This window comes from Phasianus colchicus, chromosome 2 (assembly GCF_987193195.1).
Source record: "Phasianus colchicus chromosome 2, bPhaCol1.hap1.1, whole genome shotgun sequence".
In the NCBI taxonomy this organism is placed as follows: domain Eukaryota; kingdom Metazoa; phylum Chordata; class Aves; order Galliformes; family Phasianidae; genus Phasianus; species Phasianus colchicus.
In genome coordinates this window covers 3,431,823-3,447,113 of record NC_143437.1, presented here as the reverse complement: position 1 = coordinate 3,447,113, position 15,291 = coordinate 3,431,823, and the positions used below count along the sequence as shown (strand labels likewise).

General features: G+C 46.5%; 2 protein-coding genes across 3 annotated transcripts; one reads left to right on the top strand and one right to left on the bottom strand.

Annotated features, from left to right (window-relative positions):
* Positions 1–6,050: 6,050 nt before the first annotated feature.
* LOC116231849 (uncharacterized) lies at positions 6,051–8,732 on the top strand. Its single transcript, XM_031597837.2, has one exon. It carries the CDS (start codon positions 6,052–6,054, stop codon positions 8,656–8,658), a length of 2,607 nt encoding a protein of 868 aa, XP_031453697.2. The 5' UTR covers position 6,051; the 3' UTR covers positions 8,659–8,732.
* Positions 8,733–8,769: 37 nt separating this feature from the next.
* GPR75 (G protein-coupled receptor 75) lies at positions 8,770–13,527 on the bottom strand. 2 transcript variants are annotated; one of them, XM_090134561.1, is made up of 3 exons: positions 10,339–13,527; positions 9,442–9,590; positions 8,770–8,858 (listed from the first exon to the last, which is right to left on the bottom strand). In XM_090134561.1, exon 1 carries the CDS (start codon positions 13,498–13,500, stop codon positions 11,890–11,892), a length of 1,611 nt encoding a protein of 536 aa, XP_089990687.1. In that variant the 5' UTR covers positions 13,501–13,527; the 3' UTR covers positions 8,770–8,858; positions 9,442–9,590; positions 10,339–11,889. The 2 variants fall into 2 exon arrangements, with proteins under 2 accessions (XP_089990687.1, XP_089990686.1); XM_090134560.1 differs by having other exon boundaries at positions 9,442–13,527.
* Between the last annotated feature and the right edge of the window lie 1,764 nt (positions 13,528–15,291).

Sequence of the window (15,291 nt, the reverse complement as noted above, 5' to 3'; positions counted from 1 at the left end):
CTTGTGTGTGAGGCATTCTGCATTGATTGTTGTCATCATCAAGTTACAAATTACCAGCTTTCAAAAAGCAAAGTATGGCTTCAAGGGAGGAGTTCGACTGCCCACAGAAGGGAGAAGGGAAACCAGCACTTCTTGCAGAAGCCTTCACCAAGAATTAGTTGTTCTGATGCACTTACTTTGTCCAAACAAAAATGCTACCTCAGTTTGATGGAACCTGTATTAATATCACAGTCTTTTTGCCTCTTAACTTACTTTGTCCCCGTTCAGCTGTCGCTTCTGCTTCTTAAGTCCTATTAATTTTGTTGTTTTTGTAGGTGTTACTAACTTCATACAGTTCATCTTAATGTATTTATTTTGCTGCCCATTCCTACTGACATGTACCAGAGTTGCTGTACTGCTTGGGGAGCTAAGGTATAATACTAGATTGCTTTGGAGCAGCTGACATGCAAAGATTTCCTTCCTTTGGAACATTGTAGGGCTGGCAGAAAGTTCCTTTGCTGCTTTTACTGAGTGCCAAATCCCTAACTTGTTTTGAGTGACCACAAACCAACCTTGTCCACACTAAACACACCATATGATATGTATGTCCTTTGGTCACAGCCCTGCAGTAAGGCTTGGCATGTGCACCATCCTGCTGAGAATCATCAAGGTTCCAACTGAGAAAGAACTCAGTGAATGCTTTCAGATACTTTCTATTGAGTTCCATCACAGTGAGCTTGGGAGTTGTGCAAGGTGTGTAATGATGCTGAGATGCACAGAAGCTGGGCAATATTTCAGTGCACAGCAATTGTGTGTTCTCTGTCTTGATTGCCATTAGTTTGTCAGCCAGCTGCAGGTTTCCTCTTTCCTAGAGCTGTGCAAAGGGTAGGAGTTTCATAACTGATCTCAAGCAGAAATCCACTGAGCATCTGGCATATGACTGGTCTGGTGCTATCCAGAGTATCAAGTAAAACTGTGAGACTGTTGCAATTAACAACTACATTTACTCTCTTACTCAGTAGAAGGGAACAAAGCAGCAGCACGATGATAGGCAATTTAGATGCAAAGTCATTCTTCCTGTTCACATCCTAATTTTGGATTGCTCAGCCCTGTTATGGCTAGGATGGGAAGAGAATCTTACCCAGATTTTGTATTGTTCTCTAATCATGCAAAGGATGAGGAAAATCATCCTTAAGTTTTAATCTTGTATTAAGCCAGCTTTTAGAAAACTGGAGGCATAAAAGAGACCTAACTTTAGATACTTAACTTTGTTTCCTTGAAGTATTTTTACTTGCCTGAATAGCCCAATCCTCTCGCTAGGCATCTAGAACAGCTGTTAGCAATCTGGGCCCCCTACTGACCAAAGGCTGTCTTTACACGCCATTCAACGAGTTCGTGTCTGCAAGTGGGCAGAGCACTGTGCTTAAGAACGTGGTCTCAGAAAAGTGCAGACAGACAGAGAAAGAAAGTCTGCAGGCTCCAGCAGTATCATCTTCCCATACTGCCTGCATGGATGCCAAAGGTGGAACTGCAGTGTGAGTAGCTGCAACCAAAATGTCTTTAAACTACTTTGGATACTCCCAAAACAACACAACAGTAAGAAAATAGAATGTTTAGCTTTAGCTTCCTCTAATCTGTCTTGATAATGGGCTGGCTGATTCTTACTGAGGCTGCAGCAGCAGGTGGAAGTGTGAGACAGAACTGTGCAACCCTCTGAATTGAGGCTGCTCCATCTCTATTTACCTGCTTTTGGGAAAGTCAGATCATTGTGGCTCAGTGCTGTGCAGAACTACTAAGCAGTGAGTGCTTGAGCCCCAGGCTGTATGTGTGGGGATACTGTCAGACCTTGTATGCACATATTGGGTTAGGTCACATTCAAGGGAGGAGAAACCACAACAGACTAAAAGTTTTCTGCACATCTGTTTGTTGTGGTAGATTAGATCAGAGAAGATAAAGATAGATATGCTGCAGAATTTAAAGAATTCCACTTCCCCTCATGGCAGAGAAGTCCCCAGCACAGTGGGGAAGTGCAGCCTCTGTGACTAAGCAGCCACAGCACCTCAGCATGCCACTGAAACCAATGAAGGTCTGCTGCTATTTATGTGCTGTTGCCAAAACCACATATCCAGTTCTCCATATTCCTCAGCTTCTGCCACCCCTTGCAGGGGAAGCAATGTGCTCACATATCCCTGCTCTGCATCCAACATACCTGCAAGCATAACACCATGACATCCAAGCTTCTGGCTCTGCCCTTAGTGCTCTGCATTACACAACAAAGGCTTCATTGGACATCAAATACCAAAATGGTACATGAGGCAATACCAGATTTACAACCATTTATTACTACAGGAAGAAAAAGTTTTGCCAGCAATGAGCAAAGCGCGTAACTGGATAACAAAGATGAAAAGTAAAGCACTAAGCTAAAGCTCAGGTTGCTGAGGTTTTTTGCCACCAAGAGACTAAGAGCCAAATCCATGCTGCATGTGGGTCTCACATTCCTCTGTCAGGACATCTCCTCTGCCAGGCAGCCCATTTTGTCCAGCACCAAAGGGCTAGCACTGATTATCTCTCCAACCAATTATTTATTGTGACAGGAACTGGATGGCAGACAGGCCGGCACCTAAATTAACTGCTTTTGATGTGGGTTGTGCATATCACTTACCTATGCCAGTAAAGGTCAGCAGAGGGTTTTGACACCATCTGCTCCAAGCCCAACAGGAGCACTGCTGCACTACAAGTTTTTCCTGTGCTCACAAAAAACAATTTTTTTTTTTTTTCGAGTCATGAAAATTTCTCCACCCTGTCCTTACTGAAAACAACTACTGTGTGGTGCAACACCTCCCACTCGACAAGGAAAGCCCAGCAGACAGCGCCGGTTTCCTTACATGGCTTGTTCAGGAAGGACTTGACTCAAACTCACAGAGATGAGGAACACTTTTCTTTTTTACCCTCTCCCGTATCTCCCCTGCTAACAGCTGAGTTGGGAAAGAACCAGTGTGGGAGGAGGAGGAGGAAAGATGTGCGCCAAAAACCAAAGAGCACAACAGATCATGAGTTGATACTGCTGGAAAGAATTAATCCCAACATAAGCTTATGTTCTCATACATTTGAATCTGGAAGAAAAGCTCCTTCTTCGATGCTCTCCTGTGCAGGCTCTGGGATGTGGGAGCCTCTCAGTACCAAAAAGAGGGAAAAATGAGCTTCCTTGGGTGTGCAGAAAGCACAAAGTGGAACTGGAGCTCTGTGGGTTTAGGGGTCGATCTGCTTAGATTTATACATGTGATGGTATGCAGATTTGCACCTCAGCCTGAGAGGCTTTTGTTTCCTTCCTCATTTAAGAATCACCAGTGTGGAAAATAACCCAAACAGCAGACAGCAGTAACAGCACCAATGTGATCTGCAATTAGTCAAGGGAAATTACATCAAAGGAAAGTAGATCTATGAAAGTGAAACATGCCGCTTATTGAAGGTATTTATTTCAGTGAGAAGAGCTCAAAGAATGAACTGTTTTGTGCCCCAGAAGACCAGATTCATCCACACAAAAAAGGATCATCAGCAATAAGCACCTAATGACGTTCTCCTCTCCCCAGCTTATCAGTACAGGAATGCTTAAAACTCACCTATGAGTCAGAAACTGGTGAACTCCTACAGAACCCAACCCCATGTAGCACAGAGTCACTCACTTCCTGCTAGGACCTGCTAAAAAGCCATCAGGAAATGGAAATTGGAATTTTCTGTAGAAAGTAAGAGTCATCTTCCATCTCCACTCAAAGAGTGCTCAAACAGCAGCCCCAAGCCTTCAGACAATGGGGATTCCTTCTAGAGCTAATTCCTAACTGCCATTTAAATTCACAAATTATTATCTGCGTGACTGAAACAAGAAACAGAGATTATTTATGTCAGACATCAGCACAGCTAGATATAGCTGAAAGGATGCAGTGGCTCAATGTGTGAGGCACAACAGCCCCTGCAAAGTTTCACCTAGCTCAAGAGGCAAAGTAAGACAATCACATTTGGAAACAGTTTTCTCAAATGGTACAGAAACCTGGGGTATTATTTTAACATTAACATTACAACACTAATATTTAGACCCCCCAAATCTGCCTCAGTTCTGCCTTTGGCCACGCTTGCATTTTGCCTCTTCACTCACACAGGGCTTTCCTGTGTGCTGCTGTTCCTCCACAATCCCCAAAACAGTTCTGTGCTGGAACACAGCTGGTCCATCTTCTCAAAAGAGGGGGCTACAGACTGAGTTTCAAGAAATGAGTGGCTCCATTCTGGTCAAGGAAGGAAGGCTCACCATGGAGACACGGCTATCTACAGGGGGTCACTGCTGGTTCAATTTTGACATGTCCAGAACGCTCTTGATTTCCTGTCTCCTGCTAAAGCAGGGAGGGATCTGTTTGGGCAAGGCATGGCTTCAGGGCAATTCCCACAACCTGGCGGGGCAGGAAAGTGCAGGTCTGATTAGAAAGGGGACAAAAACAACCCTGGGGTTTTCCAGTCCCTGAGGAGAGTCTCAGAGCTATCATAAGAATTTCCAGTCACTGATGGTTACAAAAGAGTGGAAACATCTTTAGGTTTTTTTAGAAGAAAAAGCAGAGCAAATGACAGCATTCAGTGCCTTGTGCAATCTGTTGACTCCACCAACATCCTGACCTGTGCAAGCACATCTTTAAAGGCAGCACTACGGACCAGAAGAAAATCTCCTGTTCTTTTCCCTGCTCAGACAGAAGCGAGGCTTCCAGCAGCAGCGTGACCAGCTCTCCCATTTTCAAATGTAAGTCTACTGACACTTGGTTTTTCTTCCCCCTCCAGGAAGGCTGAGAACAGTACAGTGGGACATCCACTACAGATTATCCTCCACTATCCATTGGTTCTCCTTCCTATCTTTACCGTAACTGCAGCACAGCAGCCAAAATCCCAGAGGACACCTTGGGAGCAGGTCGTTGAGAGTGACCTCTAAGCCTTAAATCAATCAGCTCCCATGCCCCATTTCCCCCTGAAGCAATGGGCTCCCAATGGCAGGAAGGTTTGTTGCTGTGAGAAGGAAAACCCTGCTACACACACAGCCCATCCCACCCCACTGCCAACACTACAAAAAGCAGCAGTGGGGCCAGGCAGCTCTGGAGGCTGCAGCAGGGCTGTGAGGAGGGTGGGCACTAGAAGCACGAGGTAGGCTTTAACTGTCTCTCATCTGTAGGTGCTGTGTAAGGCTTTGACACCTGGCTTACTGGTGTGGGGTGCTTGGTGGAGCTGGTCCTGGTTCTGGTCTTGGGGCTGATTCAGGACTGAGGACATACCCACAAGGGCTGTGCTTTCTTCTTCTGAGTTAAATGTGAGGATCCTGGCCTGGTGGCTGTGATGGTGGCTAAAAGGGGCTATGATAAGGCTCGATCGCCCTGCTAATGGTGCACATTTCCACATAACAAATAGAAGACACAGAAGTGCATGGTCCAGTGTGAGCAAACCCCAAGAAAGACGTGGGGCAGGAGAGGAGCCGAGCAGCGACCTTACCAGGCTCAGGGAGTCTTCAGAGATGAGTGGGTCAGCAGGCAGTGACCTCTTCTGGTTCAAGGTGCCACATCCAAATCCACCAATTTCATCTGCGGAGCCAGTTTTCTCTCTTTCTTCTTCCTACAGGTAAGATTAATCAATGTTCAGTGGTAAATTCAGTTGTGAGCCAGGATGAGAAGCACAAAACCTGCAAACAGCATTTAGGAAAGCACAGTTCAGATTGCACAACGGGAAGCTGTTGCTGTGAGGGCTGCTTACAACCTGCCTGGAGAGGGGAAAAGGTATTTTACAACAGCAAACACTCAGATTCACTATGGTGATCTGAAATGTATAGTGCTCTACTTCAGATCCTTCTGACACCTCTTCTAGTATTGCCTCTTGAACATTATAATGAAGGACACGTTTTTGTGTAGATAACAAGGGATTCAGATGCGATTAGTGAAACAATTTATGTACTTGCCAATAAAGTAGGATGATTTAACATATTGAAAGGATACTCATTTATGCAATGTAGAGCATATTATAATGATGGATTTTACATTTCTTTTCTCTAGGATGAGGATCCTTATCAGAAGTCTTTATTTCTACTTCATTTCTGTCTTATTCAGTAGAGCCAATGGATTTCTAACTCAGAAAACATCTCCATTGTCTTCCTTCCCATTTTATAACTACTCTTACTTAAACCTCACTTCCGTATCAGAAGCACAAGCTCCCAAAACAGCAAGAGCTCTCAACTTCTCACATAATGCAATTGAAAAAATAACCAAAAGAGACTTTGAAGGTTTTGATGTACTGGAAGTTTTGGACCTTTCCTCCAATCACATTAAGGACATTGAACCTGGTGCATTTGAGAACCTGCTCAGCCTTGTTTCTGTGGATTTATCATTTAATGATGAGAATCTTCTGGTATCTGATCTTGCATCTCACCTGAAACTCATACCAACCAGCGGGACCTCAGGACCTTCACAAACTTATATGCATTTTCAAAAATCAGCAGAGGCTGCTCTGGAGCCTTCTACACCAGCTGAACTGCTGCCACATTTGGAAGATCCATCCAATCCAGGAAATGTTAGCCCAAGGTTCAGACAAAGAAGAGCAGAGGAAAATACAACTTCCCCCCCAGCAGCCACGCTGAGGCCTGATGTGTGTGGAGCACCAATCAGTGGGTTGCTTGACCTATCAAGGACCAAACTGTCTAATGAAGAGCTGGAAGCAAAACTGGATGCAGACCTCTGCCAAGCTCAGCTGCGTGCTGTTTTGGAGTTTAACATTAGTCACAGCGACCTGGAAATGGATCTGCTGTCTCTGTTCATCCTGTTTTTGCCAATGAAAGACATACGGTCCGTTGATGCAAGCTACAACAAAATAACAATTAACAACATAGACGTTGAAGGAATCTGTCACTTCCCATTCAGCAACTTTTCATTTTTAAATATCAGCAACAATCCCATAAACAGCTTGGAAACGATGTGTCTCCCACCAACCATCACGGTCATTGATTTGTCCTTCACAAACATTAGTACAATACCTGCAAATTTTGCTAAAAAGTTACCTAAATTAGAACGTATGTATGTTCAAGGAAATCAGCTCATATATACTGTACGTACAGAAAGTCTCAGTGCAACCACAAGGCCTCCCCCTGGAACTGTACATATCAGTGCCATTTCCTTTGTCAGAAACCAGGCTGGTACACCCATCGAAAGCCTTCCAGAGAGAGTGAAACACCTGAAAGCGTCCAACTGCTCCATTGTAGAACTTCCAGAATGGTTTGCCAACAGAATGCAAGAACTGCTATTTCTGGACCTCAGCAGCAATCGGATTTCCATGCTTCCTGACTTACCTATCTCTCTGCAGTACCTTGACATAAGTAACAGCGATATTAAAATGATACCCCCTAGCTTTAAATCTCTCTCCAACTTAACCGTATTTAATATCCAAAACAATAAAATTACAGATATGCATCCTGAATACTTCCCATCGACTTTAACAACATGCGATATTAGTAAAAATAAGTTGAAGGTGCTGGCATTAACCAAAGCCCTAAAGAACCTCGAATCGCTTAACGTCTCTGGAAACCTAATAACCAGACTGGAACTCACCAGCCAGCTTTCTGCACTCACTAACCTGGACAGTAGTCACAACCTAATTTCAGAACTCCCTGACCACTTCGGGCAATCTCTCCTGATGCTGAAGCATTTTAATTTATCAGGGAATAAGATCTCCTTCCTGCAGCGCGGCTCCCTCCCAGTTTCTCTGGAGGAGCTGGACATTAGCGACAACGCCATCACTACCATAGTGCAGGACACTTTTGGACAGTTAACTAGTTTGAGTGTTCTGACTGTTCAAGGTAAGCATTTCTTTTGTAACTGTGACTTGTACTGGTTCGTAAACGTCTACATCCGTAACCCACATCTGCAGATAAATGGCAAAGACGATCTCAGGTGCAGCTTCCCACCAGACAGACGGGGCTCGCTGGTGAAGAGCAGTAATCTCACACTTCTGCACTGCTCCCTGGGCATTCAGATGGCCATTACAGCTTGTATGGCCATCCTGGTTGTTCTGGTGCTAACTGGCTTATGTTGGCGCTTTGATGGGCTGTGGTATGTGAGAATGGGTTGGTACTGGTGTATGGCAAAGAGGAAGCAGTACAAGAAGAGGCCAGAAAATAAGCCCTTCGATGCCTTCATTTCATACAGCGAGCAGGATGCAGACTGGACAAAAGAGAATCTACTGAAAAAACTGGAAACTGACGGATTCAAGATATGTTATCACGAAAGAGACTTCAAACCAGGGCATCCTGTACTTGGCAACATTTTTTACTGCATAGAGAACAGCCATAAAGTCCTTTTTGTTCTCTCTCCCAGTTTCGTAAATAGCTGCTGGTGTCAGTATGAACTGTATTTTGCTGAACATTGGGTCCTGGATGAAAATCAGGATTCCCTCATTATGATAGTGCTGGAAGACCTCCCGCCCAACAGCGTGCCTCAGAAGTTCAGCAAACTCAGAAAGCTGTTAAAAAGGAAAACCTACTTGAAGTGGAGCCCCAAAGAACACAAACAGAAGATTTTCTGGCATCAGCTGGCAGCTGTCCTAAAAACAACCAACGAACCGCTGGTGAGAGCAGAAAATGGACCCAATGAGGATATAATTGAGATGGAATGAGAGATAAGGACTTATACAGACTGCGCCTGGAAAGCCAGCAGTCATATAAAAGTGTTTCTGTGATTACCTTTTGCAAAGCCTGCTGTGCTGTTATCCGGAGGGCTGAGACCTGAGCACTGGTAAACAGCCTTTCATTCATTTCTGGGTGCTTGATTTTCTTCAGCTATTACTAGCATTTCTTGAAATGTTGTGGTTGGCACCTGAAAGGAAGAACAGCTTGAGTCACACTGCAGATCCTAATTATCTTTTGGAGATTACTGCAGTAATAATGAAAAGTAGTGTCATTCAAATACAACGTGCTTCAGATTCTTAAATAGAGTACAGCTTCAAATAGAATGCACCAGGATTACAGTCAAGAAAAACACAAACTGCAATAGTATATAGGTAAAAATTTCCTTCTGTGGTTTGGCACAAAAAGATTAAAATCAGTGTAGCCACCTGAGAGATGCAAATGCAAATCCACAGTGCTGCCTCACTTGGGTATGTGGTGGAAGGGAACAGACTTACAAATCTTTCAAAACTGCAGATGAACATTAGAAGCAGACAACCAGGAACAAGCTAGCTGAGTATGCCAGCCTGAACTGTTAAATAATTGGTGTTTTATCTAAATGCTGGTACCACAAACCTCTGAAGAACAGGCAAGAAAATTCTGTATAATAATATTTAAGAAAATTTCACTTGACACAATCAGCCTAATCCATTTCAAATCACTGCCTAGTCACCATCATCACCTAAAGCTACTTACTTATATGAAAAAATAAAGTCAGCTGATCTAACACATACCATATTCAAGCAAGAGAAACAGGTCCTGGCAGTAAATAAGTATCAGCTGAGAACAGATCATTTGGTGCAGCACAATCTGGATTCGTTTGTAAGATGAGCAAACCCAAACCACCGATCTTTACTTGGCTGGTTCTGATAGTCCAAGTGGGCTAAAGGAAAGAAAAGAGCAGATATACCACAGGAGAGTCTAAAGGAAGTCATTTTTGTTGTACAACTGATCACTCCAATTTAAACTGTGTTTGAAAGAAATTGTGGCTATGTATTTTCAAAATGCAATCACTCTTCTATTTACTACATCCATAAACCTCCTCCAAAAAGACAGTTATTAAATAGAATCAAAAACTTAAATTGGATATTGTTTGAATGAAGTTGTTATACTTGCCTATCAGGCACTATAGACATATGAACACATTGACTGCTTTAAGAGCACGGCTGGTACCAGGGGTTAAGCAGAACAGTATCACAAGGTGCTTTAAAGAGACTTAATTTCCTTTGCCTTAATTACATTTCACATAAAGGAAATAAAACCTCCCTGGATCCCAAAGCTGTACCCTCCCCTCTTTACTCCCACATGAACATTCAATGCAAAATACTTCTGTGAACTACTTTTGTGAATAAGGCAAGAAGGATTTAATCTCCTGTCATGCGACAAGTTCAGGAGACCCAAAACAAACGCGTGGTATGGAAGTGTGCATACATACAGTAGACTCAAAAACTTCATGTTCCATGCTTCATGTCCAAACCAGACTTGGTGTATATCTTAAACCCCCACAAGATCCATCCCAGGCCCTGCCCTACATTCTGCCATGTGAGATGGTCAAAATCCCGCGTATTTTTACCTCCAAATTAAGAGAAATACAAAGAGAGAAAAAACCAAACAATGCATCTTTTAAATACCTTTTGTAATGAAGTCAGTAAGAACCATGTCTGGGCAGAAGGAACAGACTTAACGAAAACATTTCCATTTTACATTGGAATTAGAAAGTTGTTTGCGTTCATTTTATTGCAATAAAGCCGTACTGAATTATTCAAAGTTAATTAAAATTAACTAAACAAAGAACAGTGTTCATAAACTAATAGCCTTCCAGGAAAATCTTGAAAACAGTTGGGTTAACAAATAGCCCAAACCAACGACGACTCACACACAGCAATGAGGTGAATGGTTCATCTTCCCATCACGACCATTTTGTTAAAGGGCTGACATTCTCCTACCACAGGCACCAGAAGTCTGTGGCACGGTCACTCTGGAGATACCACAGCTCTCCTGAAGCCAACAGCAGCTGAGGGGCGACTGCTCGCTTGGAAAAGATCTGTCCACTCAAAGCAGTGATTGTCAGGAATTTAAATGCCTGCAGATCATTCCAGTTCATAAGGAGGTCCCACAACACACTGCACGACACAAGTGGGTGGATTTATAAAAAATACTTCACTTCTGTTGTTTGCTCACAGTGTCAACCACTAGATAAAGAGTATAGGTAGACATATTAAACTTTAAATCAAATTGACATTGCAGGACAAGGTCAAAGCCTTGTAATGGCCTGGCACCTCCAACAACTTGCTACTCCTGTTCTAAAAGTTGTTCATAGCTCTCAGGAATGTCTCGGCCAAACTTCTCCACTTCCCACTCTTAAATAAAGCCACAGACAAAGAGCAACCAGCAACACCAGTACAAATTAGAATATTCCAGAGGTGACTGCATTATTAACGGGTGGCAGTACTCTAATACTGCAATATTCAGCCCTATCCTCAAATAAAATCTATAATTCATATGGGGCAGTTATTTCTATCAGATGAAAAACACTTGGCTGAATACATTATTTTGGGATATACAATGGCACCAATGCTTACAATAAATGTACAATGGAAATCAATACGTATACTTCAGAGGTTCACTAAGGCACCGCAACTCTTCTCACCAGTCCCCTCCCAGTGGCAATACGTCACTGTCTGTCAAACTCTCCTGCTCCAGGAAGCTGAAATTCACAGAGATTTCGGTGCTACTGACACTTGCTACATCAAAACACCACCAATCCTTGCGACCTTCAGCAAATGGAAATTTAAACCAAAGCATTACCAAGCATCCTCGCAACTCTTCCTTCCTGAAAATATGGCAAGTATGCATTTCAACAGATAACACTCCTGGCACAGCCTCAGATTGTTCTCTGAGATATTTTGCCTCATGATGTAATTAATCACATGTCATCGAGTAACAATTTCAAATTCAAGCCTAAAATGCTGCCCTTTCTGACTTGACAGAGAAATTCAAGAAAAAGCCACGGAAGTAATATTCTAGTATTCACTTTAAATGCATGTAGCCGGATGTTAACACTACTGTTTTCTGTTGTTTTTTTTTTAAGTTGGCAGCAGTACAGCAATACCACTGAGTTTAGAACTCCAACAGTGACGGGCATCCCCTAAATGAGCTAGATCAGACCTGCTTTCCCAAGGTTACACTGAGGGTACGGGTATCGGCTTGGTCGAAGCAGTGTTACAGTCTCGCACCAGGTCGGTGGTGGTGTGGTAGTGCATGGCAATGTAGGATTTGGTGAATCCAAAAGTTGAGTTCACCGGCTGTAAGCTATTCGGGGTGCTCGCTTCCTGGGAAGGGCTGCTGTTGTAGATACTGTAGTAGGGCTCGATGCGGGTGTTCATGGGGGTTGAGCTGCTCTGTCCATAGTGCTGATGTCCGTAGGATGCCTTGGGACTCAGCACGCTCTCCTTGGAATGACTGGGACCACAGGCTTGGTCCACAAACTTTTTCTGAGGTTTAGGAGACAACACGTACGCTGAATTGGTCTCGTGGTGGGATGACTTGTTCCTGTTGACTTCCAGGCTGCCTTTGCCCATGGCTCGAAGCCTCGTCTTCTGCTTGCAGCAGAAAAAAACAAGGGATAGGTACTGCAGGCACCACAGGGCTCGTCTCCGAAGTCCGGCGCTGTTGCGGGAATATATAAAAGGGTTTAATCCAGATTTGAAAAAAATGAGAGTAAATCCACACAGCTCAAACTGATAGAGCACAAAGCCGCCGCTGCCGGACAGCATGTCCTGCACCAAAGAGATGCTCAGGGGCAGGCAGCACACCAAGACGGAAAGCACGATGACGACACACGTCACCACCGCCCTGGAGTCTTTGGCTGCGGACAGGTTGACGGCCGACACGAGCTGCAGCCGGCCGGCAGCCGGCGGCTGGCCCAGGTGCGTGGCATAGCTGTGAGCCTGGCCGTGCTGCGGCTTGCCGGAGCCCTGGTTCCTGTACAGGGCGGGCAAGGCGTTCTGCCCAGCCCCGGCAGCCGGCGGCCCCACGAAGGACTGGGGTCTGGAGGCGCCCACGGCCACCGCCGGTGGGCACTTCCTCACCTGCGCGTTCCTCCGCAGGGCCTGGGCGATCATGACGTAGGAGATGGACACCACGGCCACGCAGCAGATGAAGTCGGTGACGTAGAGGTAGAGGATGACCTTCCCGTCCCCGCGGGCGAAGCTGGACATGGGCAGGCAGAGACGGGAGCCGTGCGTCCTCAAGGTGGCCATGGTGGCCAGGGTGAAGCTGGCGGCCCAGAGCAGCGAGGTGAGCAGCAGCGTGCAGGGGAAGGGCGCGGCGCGGTGCGGCTGCTTGCCCAGCACCATGCGCAGGCGGTGCAGGGCGATCACTGCCACCGTCTTCAGAGACATGATGATGAAGCCGGAGCTGGTGAGGTGGAAGGCGAAGCAGAAGGCGGCTGGCACGCCTCGGGCCGAGTCGAAGAAGAGGACGAAGGCGAACATGGGAGCGGCCACCCCGCAGATGAACAGGTCGCAGAAGGAGAGGTTGAGGATCATGAAGTCGAAGTTGGTCCTGAATTTCCTGAGGGCCGGGTCGAAGAAGGACAAGAAGACGATGAGGTTGCCGTAGGAGCCCAGGCAGAAGACGAGGGCGAGCAGCGAGGCGCAGGCCGCCAGGGTGGCGGTGTGGGTGCCGTCCCGCAGCCCCGCGGCGGCGCTGCCGTTCCCGCCCAGCGGCAGCAGCGCGGCAGAGGGGGGCTCCTCCTCGCCCCCCGCCGGCAGCCGCCCCGACGCGTTCATCTCCGCCCGCCGCCTCAGCGGGGCCGCGGCGGGCCCATGGCGGGGCCGCTCTCCCGCCGCCTCCGCCGCCGCCGCCGCCGCCGCTCCCTCAGGGCTGCCCCCGACATGGCGCCGCCCGGCCCGCCATGGCGCCGCCGCCGCCGCGGCCCGGCCCCTTCCCCGCTCGGCGCGGGCGGCTCGAGGCCGCGCTGTCCCTCCGTGCTGACCGAGCCGCAGCAGAGCACGGGCCCAGCGCCGAGCTGTCGATCGGCAGCGCTTCAGGCAGCAGATCTGCCTGCCCTGAGGCGGCGCTCTGTGTGCCAGCTGAGCGCGGGCAGGCGAGGCGCGGAAGTGTTGTGAGAATGCGGGAGGTGCAGAACTTCTGCCTTACGGCTGGCACCCGTCTTACGCCGTACGCGTCTGCATACACAGACAAATACATCAGTGAGTCTGCCCTCTCAATAGCCTGCCTCCACCCACAGCAACCCTGCGGAAGCATGGCAGTGTTTGGTGGAAGCCTCAAGACAGAGACAAGAGCATCCGAAAGCTCGTCAGTGGATTATTTTCCAACACGTTTCCTTCTAAAACTACAAGCGGTTTCTTTCAGTAGACCCGTGACTCACAGCCAGGCCGAGCCTTGCATGCAAAGCATAACCCCCAGTCCTGCTGTGGTACCACGGCCTGCCACAGGAACAGCAGCAGCCGTGGCAGCGGTGCGCCTTGCTGAGGGCATTGTGCATTTTTGGTCTTAAAACGGCCGCACGTAAGACTGGGCAAGGTCCCAAATCCAGAACGTCACGTGCATTGTTTGCCATGGCTTCAAGCGTTCCAGCTTGGCTGCGGCTTCTGTTTTCATTCTTGCTTGTATTTTTGTTCCTCAGTTCTGTGGGTGAGCCCTCAATGAGTATGGGGTTTTCCACGGACGAGCCAGAACGTCCCTCCTTCAGGTTTTTTAATTCACAAACACCAGAGAGTGCTGAACTGTATGATTAAACAAGGCATGCGAGCCTCAATTACTTCAAAGTGATTAATGCTGGGGAAACTGAGATGCTTGATCTGTGCAAGTGAAACTAATGTGCACATGATAACCACATCCTTCCAGAGCAGGTAACATTGCTGCACACAGCTGGAAGCAAGACATTGTGTAAGAACTTCTGCTTTAGTTTCACGTCATGCCTAATGCCTGCATTAGAGTTGGCTGCTGCTGCAGTGTCACTTATTTACAACACAAACACAACTGCAAACAGGAGCCCCTTAAAGAGATAGGAAAGGCTGAGTAATTCCCACCCTTACATTAGGTGGTTGAATGCTCAGACTTGGATGAACTTTCCCTTAGTAGCTAGATTAGCAGGTGGAAGAACACATATAGAAATATATAGAGAAATAAGGCTGCAAATGCCTGATGAGATTTTTTTTTTGCAAGTCCACATAGTTTAAAGCACTTTGCATGACTTTGATCTTGTGTGCTTTTGAAAGTATTTTAGAGCAAAATGGCACAAGCCTGCACTTTGGCGATGCGCACTGAAATGCTGCAGTCAGTGGTGGGTGATCAGCTGAGTGCCCACAAAGGCTGCAGAAGGCAGCAACCACAAGAGGTCATTGGAACACAGGCTTTCACCCAGCAAGGGGATGAACTGAGGCAGAAGGAACACAAAGCACTGTGCAGTCCTGTTTGCTGAGCAAAGCGTCTCACTGGTCGGGTCCTTTTAAATAGGCTACCAGAGTTTTGGAGCAAGGGAAAAGAGCAGCTGAAGAAACAAGCCTGGGTTTTGGAAAGCAGCAATCACAGGTTCAACAACTTTTGCAACATCT